General features: G+C 40.8%; 1 protein-coding gene across 4 annotated transcripts in view; it reads left to right on the top strand.

The window, feature by feature from the left end:
- SLC25A12 (solute carrier family 25 member 12) overlaps window positions 1-14,704 on the top strand; it is a 198,758-nt gene that overhangs the window by 179,571 nt on the left and 4,483 nt on the right. For all 4 annotated transcript variants that reach the window (XM_032355945.1, XM_032355942.1, XM_032355943.1 and 1 more), the window contains 2 exons: window positions 10,881-11,021; window positions 12,862-13,000. In XM_032355945.1, the coding sequence (XP_032211836.1) occupies window positions 10,881-11,021; window positions 12,862-13,000 (280 nt within the window). The remainder of the gene's footprint in view (window positions 1-10,880; window positions 11,022-12,861; window positions 13,001-14,704) is intronic.

The following is a 14,704-nucleotide window of genomic DNA, read 5'->3' as shown; positions in this document are numbered from 1 at the left end:
TAGTTGGTCATCATATGTTCTTTTAATTGTTTGTATTTCTTCAGTGTTGGTTGTGATCTGTCCTCTTCCATTCATGATTTTTTTTGGGGGGGGTCCTTTCTCTTTTCTTTTTGTTAAGTCTAGTTGGAGGTTTTCTTTTTGGTAAGTCTGGCTAGACGTTTATCAATCTTATTACTTCTTTCGAAGAAGCAGCTCCTAGTTTTATTGATCTGTTGTACTATTCTTTTGGTTTCTATTTCCTTGATTTCTGCTCTCATCTTTATCAGTTCTCTTCTACTGGATTAGGCTTGATTTGCTATACTTTCTCCAGCTCCTTTAGGTGTAAGATTAGTTTGTGTGAACTTTGTTTCTTGAGAAAAGCTCATATTGCTCTATACTACCCTCTTAGGACCGCCAAAGATGTTGGACAGTTGTGTTTTCATTTTCATTTGTTTCCATGAATTTCTTTTTTTTTTTTTTTTTTTTTTTTTTTTTAAGATTTTATTTATTTATTTGACAGAGAGAAATCACAAGTAGATGGAGAGGTAGGCAGAGAGAGAGAGGTAAGCAGGCTCCCTGCCGAGCAGAGAGCCCGATGCGGGACTCGATCCCAGGACCCTGAGATCATGACCTGAGCCGAAGGCAGCGGCTTAACCCACTGAGCCACCCAGGTGCCCCAGTTTCCATGAATTTCTTAAATTCTTCTTTAATGTCCTGGTTGGCACATTCCTTCTTTAGTAGGATGCTCTTTAGCCTCCATGTATTTCAGTTCTTTCCAAATTTCCTCTTGTGATTGAGTTCCAGTTTCAAAGCATTGTGGTCTGAAAATATGCTGAGAGTGATCCCAGGGTTTTGGTACTGGTTGAGACCTGATTTGTGATGCAGTATGTATCATCTGTTCTGGAGAATGTTCCATGCGCACTTGAGAAGAATGTGTATTCTGTTGCATATTCAGATGGAATGCTCTGATTATATCTGTGGAGTCCATCTGGTTCAGTGTGTCATTCAAAGCCCTTGTTTCCTTGTTGATCTTCTGCTTAGGTGATCTGTCCATTGCAATGAGGGGGATGTTAAAGTTCCATGCTCTTACTGTATTATTATCAATGTGTTTCTTTAATTTTGTTATTAGTTGGTTTATATAATTAGCTGCTCTCTTGCTAGGGGCATAAATATTTACAATTGTTAGATCTTCTTGTTGGATGGACCCTTTATTATGATACAGTGTCCTTCCTCATCTTATTACAGTGTTTGGTTTAAACATCTAACTTGTTTAATATAAGGATTGCCATCCCAGCTTTCTTTTGATGTCCATTAGCATGATAGTTTCCCACCCCCTCATTTTCAATATGGTGGTGTCTTTGGGTCTAAAATGAGTCTCTTGCAGCAATGCCTTGGTGGCTCAGTTGGTTAAGGGTCTGCCTTCGGCTCAGATCATGATCCCAGAGTCCTGGGATCAAGTCCTGCATTGGGCTCTTTGCTTAGCGGGGAGCCTGCTTCTGCCTCTGCCTGCTACTCTCTGTGCTTGTGCTCTGTCTCTCTCTCTCTCTCTCTCTCTCTGATAAATAAATAAATAAATAAATAAATAAAATATTTTTTAAAAAATAAAATATTTTTAAAAAAATATTTTAAAATGTGTTTTTTGAGGACAGCCTATAGATGGGTCTTGCTTTTTTTTTTTTTTTTAAAATTATTCAATCTGATACCGTGTGTCTTTTGATTGAGGCTTTTAGCCCATTTACATTCAGAATAACTATTGAAAGATAGGAATTTAATGCCATTGTAATACCTGTAAAGTCACTGTTTTCTGCATATTGTCTCTGTTCCTTTCTGATCTATGTTACTTTTGGGCTCTGTCTTCATTTATAGGATCCCCTTTAATATTTCTTACAGGGATGGCTTAGTGATCACAAATTCTTTCAGTTTCTTTTTGTCCTGGAAGCTTTTTATCTCTCCTATTTTGAATGATAGCCTGCCAGTAGTTGTTTATCTTTTTTTCAACTTCCTTATTCTCTATCATTTGGTCTTCTATATCACTAATTCTCTCTTCTGCCTCATTTATCCTAGCAGTTAGAACCTCCATTTTTATTGCATCTCATTAATAGCCTTTTTGATTATGGTTTGTTTGATTTAGGTCTTTTATTTCTCCAGAAAGGGATTCTCTAGTGTCTTCTATGCTTTTTTCAAGCCTAGCTAGTATCTTTATAATTGTTATACTGAATTCTAGTTCTGACATCTTATATCCATACTGATTAGGTCCTAGGTGGTCGGTACTGCCTCTTGTTCTCTCTTTTGAGGTGAGCTTTTCCATCTTGTCATTCTTGCAGAATGTGGTTGCTTTTTATTTGTAGAGCTGCAGCAATTCTTTTCTTAGATCTCCAGTGGAGTTCACTCACAGGTGTTCAGAATGATTTGATAGCCATCTAGCTGAATTCCTGGGACCAGATGAAACTAAGGTTTCCTACTCCATCACCATTTTGAACTCCTTTTGTAGTTATAGTTATTTTTACTGCTTTAATTTTTTTAGCCTTCACATTAGCTTTATAAGTGGTTAGTCTATTATTTTGGCTATATATTTACTTCTACTGATGAGATTTTTACTTTCAGTGTTATCTGGTTACTAATCAGTACCCTCTCTTTTCAGCTTAAAGAGGTCTCTTTAACATTTCTTTTTAGGCCAGTTTTTTCTTTTTAGGCTGTGATGAGTTCCTTTAGCTTTTGCTTGTCTGGAAAACTTTCTCTCCCTCCTTCAGTTCTGAATGATAATCTTGCCAGGTAGAGTAGTCTTGGTTGGAAATTTTTTGCTTTCAGTACTGAATGTATCATGCCATTTTCTTCTAGCTTGCAAAGTTCCTGTTGAAAAATCTAATAATTGGGGCACCTAGGTGGCTCAGTGGGTTAAGCCTCTGTCTTTGGCTCAGGTCACGATTTCAGGGTCCTGGGATTGAGCCCTGCATCAGGCTCTCTGCTCAGCAGGGAGTCTGCTTCTCCCTCTCCCTCCACCTGCCTCTCTGCCTACTTGTGATCTCTCTCTCTCTGTTGAATAAATAAATAAAATCTTTAAAAAAAAGAAGAAGAAGAAGAAGAAGAAGAAACTGCTAATAATCTCATAGGGTTCCCTTGTCTATACCAAGTTCTTTTTCTCTTGCTGCTTTTCAGAGTCTCTAACTTTTGAGATTTAATTGTAATGTGTGTTATTTTGAATCTGCTTGGGTTCATGTCTTTTGGAATTCTCTGGACTTCCTGTGTCTGGATGTCTGTTTTGTTCCCCTGGTTAGGAGACTGTCCAGCCATTATTTCCTCAAATAAGTTTTTTGTCCCCTTTGCTCTCTTTTCTCCTTTTAGGACTCCTGTTATTCAAAGTCTATTCTGCTTGATGTTGTTCTATGAGTCCCATAAGCTATCTTTACTTTTTAAATAATTTTTTCTTTTTGTCCCTCTGTTTGAATGAGTTCCACTACTCTGTCTTCTAGGTCACTGAGCCTTTCTTTTCTTTTATCTGGTCTGCTGTTGAATCCATCTGGTATATTTTTCAGTTCAGTTATTGGATTTTTCAGCTCCTTTTTTGTACTTTCTTACATTATATGTCACTTATTGAAGTTCTATTATTCATTCATTTTTCTCCTGAGATTGGTAAACATCTTTATAACCATTACTTTGACTTTTTTATCAGGTAAATGACTTCTCTCCATTTCATTGAGATTTTTTTCCTGGGATTTTGTCTTGTTCTGATTTGGAACACGTTCCTGTTTCCTCTGACTCTCTCTCTTTGTTTTTCTATATTAAGCAAAACAGCTGTCTCTCCCAGTCTTGAAGAAACGCTCACAGGAAGATGGGGGTGTGTTTCTGTCTGTTGCCTGTGTACCGTGGGGGTGGTAGCCTGTTAAGAACTGTGTCTCCAATTGTTTCAGTCCCATGGGCCCAGAAATGGCAGTCCCCTGACTATAAATGCTCAAGGGTCATCCCCTCTGTGCTTTGGCAGGGCCTCATGGTAGTGCTCAGCCAGGATAAGCTCACTTATCAGGGTGAGCAGGGCTGGGGTAAGACTGCCCACTGGGTTTAGCAGAGCAAGGCACCAGGAGAGTGCAAGGTTAGGACAAGTGATGCTAGCAAGGAGAAGAAGAGTGCAAGAATGATGCCTACTAGGGCCAGCACTACCAAGGCAGGAGAAGAGTGCAGAATTGTACCTGTCAACATCCTCATCCTCAGAGGGTTCCAGCAGACCTCTCTTCTTCCAGGAGATGCCTTCTGCTTAGCCAGTGAATCTCCATCACATGTGGTCTCAGTGCCCTCTAACCTGCTGCTTTTGTGCTGGGTCATAGGGTGAGTGAGTGTGTGCATGAACACTCTAAAAGCGGAGACTCAGTTTCCTTTAGCCTTTTGGATCTCTTGGTGTTTGAAGCCAGATGTTTTGGGGACTTGTCTCTCTGGTACAGGTCCCAAGGGTTGGGGTGCCTCATGTGGAACTTGAACCTTTTGCTCCTCACGGGTTGTCTCTGTACTTGTGAGGTCACTCTTGCTTGTGGGTCATCCCAGTGCGGGTGGGGTTTTGGGCCATACTGCATCTCTGCCTCTTTTACCTGTCTCAGTGTGGTCTTTTTACCCGTTGTTGTGGAGGACTGTCGAGCTAGTTTTCACTTTTTTTTTTTTTTCCCCCAGAGAGAATTGTTCTATATGTAGCTGTAGGATTTGGTGTGTTCCAAGTTTTCCTCTACCACCATGTTGACCTGCCCCCTCTGTGGTTGTTTGTTCAAAGAAAAGATTACATAGAGTTTCTTAGACATATCTATAAACTTAAAAGGGAAAGAAAATGTAAGGTCTTTTTAAGTCAAAAATGCAGAAAGTTTATTAGTCTAAATAAACCAATCTATATGTATTTTTAAAATGTCCCATTGGTACGTACCTGTTTTTCTGTTTAAAGTCTAACCAGAGCCCATACCTGCCTGATCACCTTCCCCTCTTTCAGAGAGTGTATACTTCTGAATGGGTAGAAGTCTTTTAACTCAGAACATATTTAGTGCTCCGCAAAAGGCTAGTGTAATTGTATCGTGTTGCAGATATTCTTAGCCCTGTGTAAACATAGCTCCTGACGAATACATCCGTTCCCTTGAGAGCTTGCTTTCAGTATGCACGGTGCTCTCACACTCGTGTCACAGAGCTCTGTGAGGTACATAGGGCCAGTTGTTGGGATCCCTGTTGTCATATTAGGAAACCAAGGACTGGACGGTTATGACCTGTCCAAGGTTACAAAGTGAAAGATAGCATAGGTCAACAAACCTAGAATCTTTCTGTTCTTCCATGCTTCCTCCCTTCGGCCTATGGGTTTCCACACCCATAGGTGCAGCAAGACGTCCCCTCATTAGTTGGAGCATTGACTAAGTCTAGGGCCAGGATTTGTCGTTGACCAGCCATTATGCTGGGTCTTCCTCAGCAAACTGAGTCTGCATATCTCTGAAGAGTTGTTGGAAATAGTATCTCCAACTTCCATGGCAGGGATCACTGTGCTCCCCACTTGATGCTCACATACTTACGTGAGCACACATATATAGGTGAACAAGTTCAGAGTCCGTATATATTTTTGTGATAAGTACGCAGAGGTTTTGACTTCCCTTACCCTAGTTAGGGCTATGTGTGGTTTTATTCATTCATATCCTAACACCCTGGCATAGATCAGTGACTCAGCAGAGAGCAAATTGCAGTTTATTTCGTGATCCTAGGCTATTTTAGAAAGAACCTTTGCATTCCCCATGCCTTTATAAACTATCTAAGAATGTTTAGTTGATGGCATGTGAGACAGAGTCACTGTTCCTATTCTTCTTGAGTCAGTCCTGGTGACAGCTACTTGTGTGACTTTTATTAGCTTGATTTTTAAAAAAAAAGATTTTATTTATTTATTTGACAGAGATCACAAGTAGGCAGAGAGACAGGTGGGGCGGGGGGAAGCAGGCTCCCCCCTGAGCAGAGTTCCCAATGTGTGGCTCCATTCCAGGACCCTGGGATCATGACCTGAGCTGAAAGCAGAGGCTTTAACCCACTGAGCCACCCAGGTGCCTCATTAGCTTGATTTTTTTAAATGCACATATTTTGTTCAAGTTCCTGGTGTGGCCTTAAAGTTAGATTTTTCATCGGTCTCTATAGGGAAGACTTTATAGTGAATTGTTCAGATTGTGGTTAGAGGGAAATAGTTCCAAAAGACAGGAGAAAACAGATCAAAGAAGAAAGGAAACAGGAGACTGGGCACAAGCAGAGCCAAGCCCCCTACCTCTTTGTGGACTCTGCCCCTGGGGTAGGATTTTAAGGGCAGGAGGTTGAACAGGCCTAATCCTGTGTGCAACCCTTTGGCCTCAGGCACATCAGAGGCCCGGTGACTTCTCTGTATTACATCCTTTTTCTCCTAATTTTTACCATCCACTTTAGTTGATTTATTTTCTCATTAAAAAAATAATTATGTGACACGAGATTAAATGGAAGTGTTTACATTCTTTCCACTTCTGTTATCTGTAGATCACTTTCATTTAAAATGAGACTTGTTCTCTATTATTGTGTCTTTTGTAATTCATGCATAGTAATGAAAAATGAAAGCCTCCAAAAGTTTTAATATTATTGTTTGCCTCTCTTTATAAGAATAAGTAGCAAATTTGAAGAGGGAGATTTCACCATTAGAAGTTTAGAAGCTAATTTTGGTGATCTGGTGAGTGAAAACATTCACCAAACGTGTTGAATGGGTTGGTATTACCTATTGTAAGCATCAGGATGTCAAGTAGACCAAGTCCATTTGCGAGTATAGAGCTGTGTATCATCATGATTTCATTGAAATTTTATATATCTTTATTATTTCAGATCATGGGCTATATTTGCTTAGATTTATTTGATATTCATATCTACATAGATGGGTAAGCCTGTTTAAAGTTTCAGATCAGCAGATAACTAGTGCTGACTAGTTTTTAAGAGGCAGTTAATGTAATATAAATTAAGAAATTTATCATGGGCAAGAATGTGAGAGAGGATCTATCTATAAAGGAAGCCATTGTTTCTAAGACAAGTTCTGTTTCTCATTTTTTGTTTTTGTTGTTGTTGTTGTTGTTGTTGTTGTTGTTTTTCTTGTTTTTGAGTAGTTAATACATTTCATGATTCAGAATTTAAAAGGAACAATAGGCTATGCTTTAAAAATTCTTTCATGTACTCATTGCTCTTTCCAGAAGGCAACCAATATTTCCATGCCTAAGCCATTCTAATTTTGATAAACTAATTTGGATCAGTGCATACCTATATTTTATGTTTGGCATAATTTTATTACCAGATCTTATTGCTTAAGAGCTTATAATTGTTTCTATTTAACTATTTCCTTATTGGGTATTTACATTTTTTTGTTTCGTTTTGTTCTTTAAAGTAGCAAACATCCTTGCATATTTGTAGAACAGCAAACATATTAGTGTATTTTTAAAAATACAAATGCTTTTTCCCATTGAAAAGTTACCATATTTTTATTTCACAATTTAAATACTTCTGAAATCCATTATATTCATTGATTATGCTTACTATGTTTTTCTCTGGGAAAAGCTGTTTTAATGTAATAATATCACTTACAATCAGTAGAGCCTTAAAATAGAAGAGAAATGCTATTTTCCTGTATTTGTTTATCAGAGAGGAAACGGTTAAGAATGTTACAAAACATAATCCTTGTTCTGGGTCACTAGAATTCTTACTAGAGCAGTTGAATTAATTGCAGATTTCCTTCCCTCATCCCACTGTCTCCAGTTTAACATGTGTGAAATAGTGGTCAATCTCAGATTTTAGGAAAGGAGAGTGTATATTTGGCATGGATGTTTCCCTTCAGGTGTTAGGAAATATCCAAAGTTTTAGACAACTTAAATAACAATATTTTTTCTAAAATTATTCAATGTTTCTGGATACTATTGGCCTACATATTCCTGGCCTATCATAAAGTTTTGTGTTTTTTTTAAGGATTTTATTTATTTATTTGACAGAGATCACAAGTAGGCAGAGAGAGGAGGAAGCAGACTTCCTGCTGAGGAGAGAGGCCGATGTGGGGCTTGATCTCAAGACCCTGGGATCATGACCAGAGCTGAAGGCAGAGGCTTTAAACCACAGAGCCACCCAGGCGCCCCAAGTTTTTTAAAATACGTATTTTTAAGGCATATACAGACTACGCAATTGCTAGACGTTTTCTTCCTTCTAATAGAGTTCATTAGTGTGAAACACACTCATAAATGTGTGCCTTGCTATAGTGTCATTGCTTTCTTATTTACATGCTCACTTGTCAGATGTATATATAAATGCAAATCAGTTTAGTTTGGTCCTTATGTCCATTACGTTCTCAGGACTTAGTACACATTCTAGGTAACAGATCTTCAAAGCATACAGCAGCTAATGTGTTAGATGTTACATGTCACACTCAGAAGGAAATGTGAACTGTTGAAGGAACCCAGGTCTCAATCAACTGACCATGATTTCCCAAATGGCCTGGCAAGGAGGGGAGGCGGAGCTGTGGGGTGGGGAACTGCCGGCTGGAGTACTCCTGCTCTGTGGGATGTTATACTTCACCAGTGATTAAAAACATAGAAGAACTTTGTATTTGTTTAAACATGATGTCCATAATTAATGAATGGCGCACAAGGTTTGACATCATCTTGTGGTGGGACAGTTTGTGGATTATAATAAAAATTTGTGTTTCTGTCCTTTTTTTTGTTTTGTTTTGTTTTTTTGTTTAATCTTTAGTTTAGAACGTCAGGTGCATTTTCCCAAAGATGGTCTTTGCAACCATTATTTAAACAAGATGTTTCAGGGAAGTAGTGAACTTTTTCAGTTGGTCTGGTCTTTAATACTAGCTATGGGAGCAATTACTTGGATTATCATTTTAACAATTTTTCACCCAGCAATCCTTTTGAGAGTATTGTTTGCTTAGATTGAAACACTGAAATGCTTCCTCCTCCCTGCAGGGCAGTAGATTAAGGCAGGGAAACGCAGGCAAATCAACATGTAAAATTGGGTCAGTTGTCATTCAAGGGCTTGAGTGCCAGTGGCATGGAGTGTGGAGTTGGGAGTGGCAGGAAACCCCCGAGAGAGATAGCAAATTGCTGCGCCCCCATGCTTGGTGGACAAAAGGGGGATCAGGGCCCTGGGGAATCTAGGACAGCAGGCTTCCCACAGAGTGGAAAGGAATCTTGGGGCAGTGTTGGCACTTGTGGACGTTGGGGTCCAGAGGAGTAAGGGGTCAGGATTGGAGCAGGCAGAATTGAGGGGTTTGTGGCTCCCAGCCGGTTGGGAGAATGGGCTGAGACTTGCTACCTCTTGGAAGTAGGACTGGAAGGACTGTGGGTTTTAGAAACATGGACAGGAATGTGGGTGAAGCTAGAGAGTTGAAGTGTCATTGAATGCTGCACGTGAGTTTCACGGGTATCATTTGTAGGATTTCTATACCTGTGGAATTAAAGTGCCCCAGTGAGGCCTTTCCTAGTTCCTGTTTCACATGTGCCACGCAATCGCAGGGAAGTTATGATTATACAGTATGATTATATGACTATGGTTATGCTTGTGTCATATAAACAGCTGCAGTTCAGATGGAGATGAGCAAATGAAATTTTTTTCACTTTGTAGAGATATATATATATATACACACACACACATATTTATATTTATATATATATACATACATATTTATATATATTTACAGTTTATTTATATTTATTTATATTTATATTTTATACATTTTAATATTACATATATTTTTTATATTTATATTTATGTTGTATTTTTAAAAAAGATTTTATTTATTATTTAAGAGAAAGACAGAGACAGAGCCACTAGCAGAGGGAGGAGGCAGAGGGAGAGGGAGAAGCAGACTCCCCTGTACGCAGGGAGCCTCTGGGAGAGGGGGCCTCGATCCCAGGACCCTGAGATTATGACCTGAGCTGAAGGCATAGACTTAACTGACTGAGCCACACACCTGCCCCTATATTTATGCTTTAAAATTTTATTTTTATATTTCACATATACACACACCCGTACAAACACATTTTTTTCTTACAAAAGCTAAAAGAAAAAAAAATGGTAGCAGTTTTGTTAAACATTCTTCTCCCCCCCACACACACTAGTTAACAGATTTCAGATGCAAATACACCCTCATTATCCAAATTCAAATCCCTGTCACTCACCACCATTGTGGAGTGTGCTTTGGTTTGCCAGTCTTGTACTCATGGTAACTAGATGTTCCATTTCCCAGCAGAGCTTTTCTGGTTTTGTCTTGGCACTCAAAGTGTCTTTCTAAATTCTCTCCTTTAGTTATGTATCTGTCTCAGGAATTTTCCTCAGTATATAATACATTTTAGAATTTGAGCCAGGGGAGCCTTTTCCCCTCTGAAGACACCTCTGTGGGGCAAAGTTGTGTTAGTTGCCCTACAGTCTGAGGAAGCAGAAGCAGGGGGCTGAGCTAAAAGTGGATGCTTGCTAAGAGAAAAGTGACCCTCGTAGGTCCAAATTTTACCTCCAGCTTATGAAAGATACCGACCAGGCTTCTACCATCTCTTTCCCTTTAATTGGGGAGCTCCCCCTCTGCCTCATCTGGCTTCACTTTGTTTTCCAAATGCATTTATTAGTTTTGCCATTTTGGATAAGGCTGGATTGACTCTGGAAAGACTGGTTTGAGAAATACCCTTGACATTTCAAATTAAAGCAAACCCAAACATAGATTGGCTTGCAACTGAGTTCGGGACCATCCCTGGGAGCCCCTCTAGCATCCGCCGAAGTGTGGGACTCTCATTCCCCTGGGAAGAGGGAGCAGTAAAGTAGTGCCCTGTAGAGGTTTTCTGGACTTTTCTTGGTAACACTCCAGTCGGTCTGTGATTTGGAAATCTGCTTCTGTCTCTTCTCCCCCTTGCCTGTAGGCTGGCGGCTCTCAAGTCATCTTTACTAATCCACTGGAGATAGTAAAGATTCGCCTGCAGGTAGCTGGAGAGATCACCACAGGACCCAGGGTCAGTGCCCTGAATGTACTTCGGGACCTGGGGCTTTTTGGTCTGTATAAGGTGAGTAGATTCCCTCGGGCGATCTCAGTAGAGAGCTTGTCATGTACGCAATAGAACACGAAAGAATGTGGAGACCTGGCCTCTCCCCACAAAGTGGAAAAGCAATTTTGTACAGCAGGGTAGTCCCTTGAGTACCAAACCAGACAAAAAAACAAAATCAGGACACTTTTATGCGAGGCAGTAGGATATACAAACACACTCTCCTGTTGTCCCTTCAGCCTTTACGAAGCTGCCGGCAGGGAGCCGGGAGGGAGGCCGGCACCGCAGACCTGCTGACTTTAGCCTCACAGCCTTTGATTTGATGGCAGGTTTGGGAGAAGTTTCTTTGGTGTTCTCTTTGGTCTGTTTTCGGACTTCAAAATAGTTCTGTGTTTATTTTGAGTCTGAGTTATCTCTATTGTTATCTTCCCAGTAGGAGCTTCTGTTTGTCTTAATAATTTGACCACAGTGAAACAGTAGTAGAGTTTGGGAGAATTCAGGTCTTTAAGAAGTTAAGTGGTGGGATTTGTCAATAATGAATTCCATTAAAAAGAAAAAAAAAAAAGACAACACAGAGTGTACTGTCCTTTAACAAAATGCCAGTCAACAGATTCCTTCCCTGCAGGTGTACTTACTCCCGTCATTACAGATCAGATGTAATGGAGCAGAAGCTATGATTGTTCTTAAACAAGGAAGAGTATTTCTTTCCATTCTTTTGCCTGGCAGAAGGGGGGAATACGTAAATTTGGCTGCTATTAGACAACTGTGTTTCTACAGCATCTGAGTTATTTATAGATCTATCAGTGTAGAAATGTGTAAAGTGCTTCTGTAGCTACAAATTGGAAATTAGAAATTCTCTCGATTAGAATCACACAGGTAGGTACAGGGCTCTTAGGACACCTGCAGATCAGTGATGGCTATCTGGAGAGAATTCTGTCCACATTTCCTCCCTTCTACCCCCCATTTCCATCCTTTTTGGAATTCCCTTTGAGAGCTAAATTTATTAATATTGCTTGTCTGTATCATCTTCAGAGAGTCCTTGGATTTTTTTTTTTTTTTTTTAATGTTTGAGTTTGTCTTTTGAAAACAGAACCAGTAGGGAAACGAAGGCCGAAGATGGAGTTTTCAGCTGGCTAGGTCAAGCCCTGCGTGGGAGAATAGCTAGGCTACTGACCAAGTCGAGGAAGGTGTTTATTTTTCCTCAGTCACTGAGGCAAGCTATCCCGGGGAGGCTTTCTATTCCAGTGGAAACTTCTGCTGAAAGAATTTTTCCCAGTTCCCCACAGTCCTCTAGGGACTGAGGAGGGAAGGTTGGTGGTTTCTTTTTCCCGTTCCCTAGAATAATCATCTTTCTCTTTCATTGCCACTGCCTATAGCTCAACTGGTATTTCACAGGCTCTACGCTGTGTGCACTGAATGGACAAATTGTTAGTTTTGTGGGCAGCCTTCGCTGGTTGCTTTGGAATCAAGCTATCAACATTAGGTTTCCAAGTCTGTTCCCAATCTTGCCTCCCGCTCGCATCCACCAAAGCCACACAGGACAAGCAGCCTGGAGGTTTGAGACCTCACTTTTTATTAACCTTAAAATCTGAATCTGTACGGAAATGTCAGAAAATTCTTAGTTGTCAGGATAACATCATTACCCAGTTAACGAACTCTAGGTCTCCAGGGTCCTCCGGCCTTTCTCAGAGTTTGAGCCAGGTACATTTCCTATGCCCCTCTCTTTCCCCTCCCTTTTCCATTCCACTCAGTCCCCGTGCTGTTTGAGGGGACACCTAAGACTTGTCACCCCCGGATCCCTTGTGGGCATTCATGGCCCTGTTTATACAACTGTTTTGTACTATTTCCTCACTTGTGACAGGGTGCCAAAGCGTGTTTCCTCCGAGACATTCCCTTCTCTGCCATCTATTTTCCTGTTTATGCTCACTGCAAACTGCTTCTGGCTGATGAAGGTGGACACGTGGGAGGTGTGAATCTCCTTGCAGCCGGAGCCATGGCAGGTAACTACTTTTTTTTTTTTTAAACCAAAGAATCCTCCCCCTCCATGGTCTTTACAGAATGTCTGTGTACTGTCCGCCTTTTTTTCTGGAAGGGTTATTGTTTGTATCTGACTTAGTTTAAATATGATTGCTTTTTCTCCTTTGTGGGATGTGCTGTAATTCTGATGAGAGTTAATTACATTTGCATAATGTGGATAAACAGCGTAATGCAGCTTAGCAACTCAGAGCCAAATTAGATCTGCCCATCTAAATTGGGCTTTCATCATTAACACGCTTCTTAGCCTCCTGTGCCCCTGAAACCTTGGGTACATCCAAGCTAAGCATTAAGGTGGAAGAGTTCTTCATCAGATCAGTTGCTTCATTGTACCTCATGTGATGCCCAGGTCTAGCATGCCTCACTTGCTATTTCTGCATGATGAAGTCTACATGATTGGCTCAAAATTGAACTTTCTCCATGATACTATCCATGTTCCTTCTACCGTCATTCTCTTTAGATACAAGTAAGCAATACTACACGCAGTTGGCATGTCTTCTCTGTCCCTTAACACTCTCTTTATAATAGTTATTTGCATAAGTTTGTTTTCTGTACTAGGCTGGGAGCTTTTTGAGGGCAAGAGTTTCATCTTCTTCATTTTTACTTTCCTATGTGGTCAGCGTAGTAATAATAGGAGCTCAAATGTCAGTGGAATAAATGAAGATCTTCATTTGGTCTGAATTCCCGAAGTAGACACAAAAGAGATTCCATCTGAAAGAGGAGCACAACAAATTCAGGGAGGTACTAAGATGCTTCCTTCCGATCTCACAGGCCTAGCCTTCCTCTTGAAGGAGCTGACTTGGGATAGAAGTGGAGGACCCGGTGTCCTTGGCTGCACCAGCTCTCAGAAATGACAGAAGAAGGAAAGGGCATGTATTTGTTCCCCATTGCTGCTGGTCCAGTATAGAAACATGAAGGGTGAACACAAACTCAAGCTTAGTGTCCAAATGCTTGGCGTCGGTCTGACTGGCTGGGCTCATGGTACTGCGTAGCTCTCACTGGATTCATCCTCCTCTGCTGCCCTGGCTAGACAGCCCAACAGCCTGAGCACTTCCTGGAGCATAGTGTGTATGGTGGGGTTCGGAGGGGGTTGAGCCCGACTATGTTCTTGTTCTCACCCACGATGACAGGGAGTGACTTGTGATGGTTACGAAACTCTCCCCGGGAGCTCTGAGCCCTTATGTGGGGGTCCAGCAAATCCCATGTTCTCTGGCGTTTGTTACTTGAGTTGACCGGAAGCCGGGAAAGCTACCTGCTCCGTGCTGGTGCTGAGTGCTTGTGCAGCCCCTTTCTGGTGCTCACCAAAGTCTCCCACTTGTAAATGGGGCCGGCGGATTTTCCCTCCAGGCTCTTGCCTGTGCTTTCCAGTCAGCAGCAAGACAAAACAAAACAAAGAAACAGCGAAAGAACAGTCCAATCGTGGACAGGCATTTTGCCAGTGATTGATGGAAGTAAACATTTCCATGGAACTGTCAGCACCAACTTCTTGCCCACAGATACTTGATGTCAGTTTTCAGAACGAGAGATGATTTTTTCTAATTTTTACCAGTAAAGCCTTGCTGGCAGGCCCTAAGAACATTTAAAATTAAGAACATTCCAAAGACAGGCAATTTACCTAGTTCCATGGGAATACGGCACAGGGTCATGCGGAGGGGTAGGAATTGCGTCAT

Source organism: Mustela erminea, chromosome 8 (genome assembly GCF_009829155.1).
Source record: "Mustela erminea isolate mMusErm1 chromosome 8, mMusErm1.Pri, whole genome shotgun sequence".
In the NCBI taxonomy this organism is placed as follows: domain Eukaryota; kingdom Metazoa; phylum Chordata; class Mammalia; order Carnivora; family Mustelidae; genus Mustela; species Mustela erminea.
Note: the sequence above shows the minus strand (reverse complement) of the source record. Positions and strands in the feature narration are given on the sequence as shown.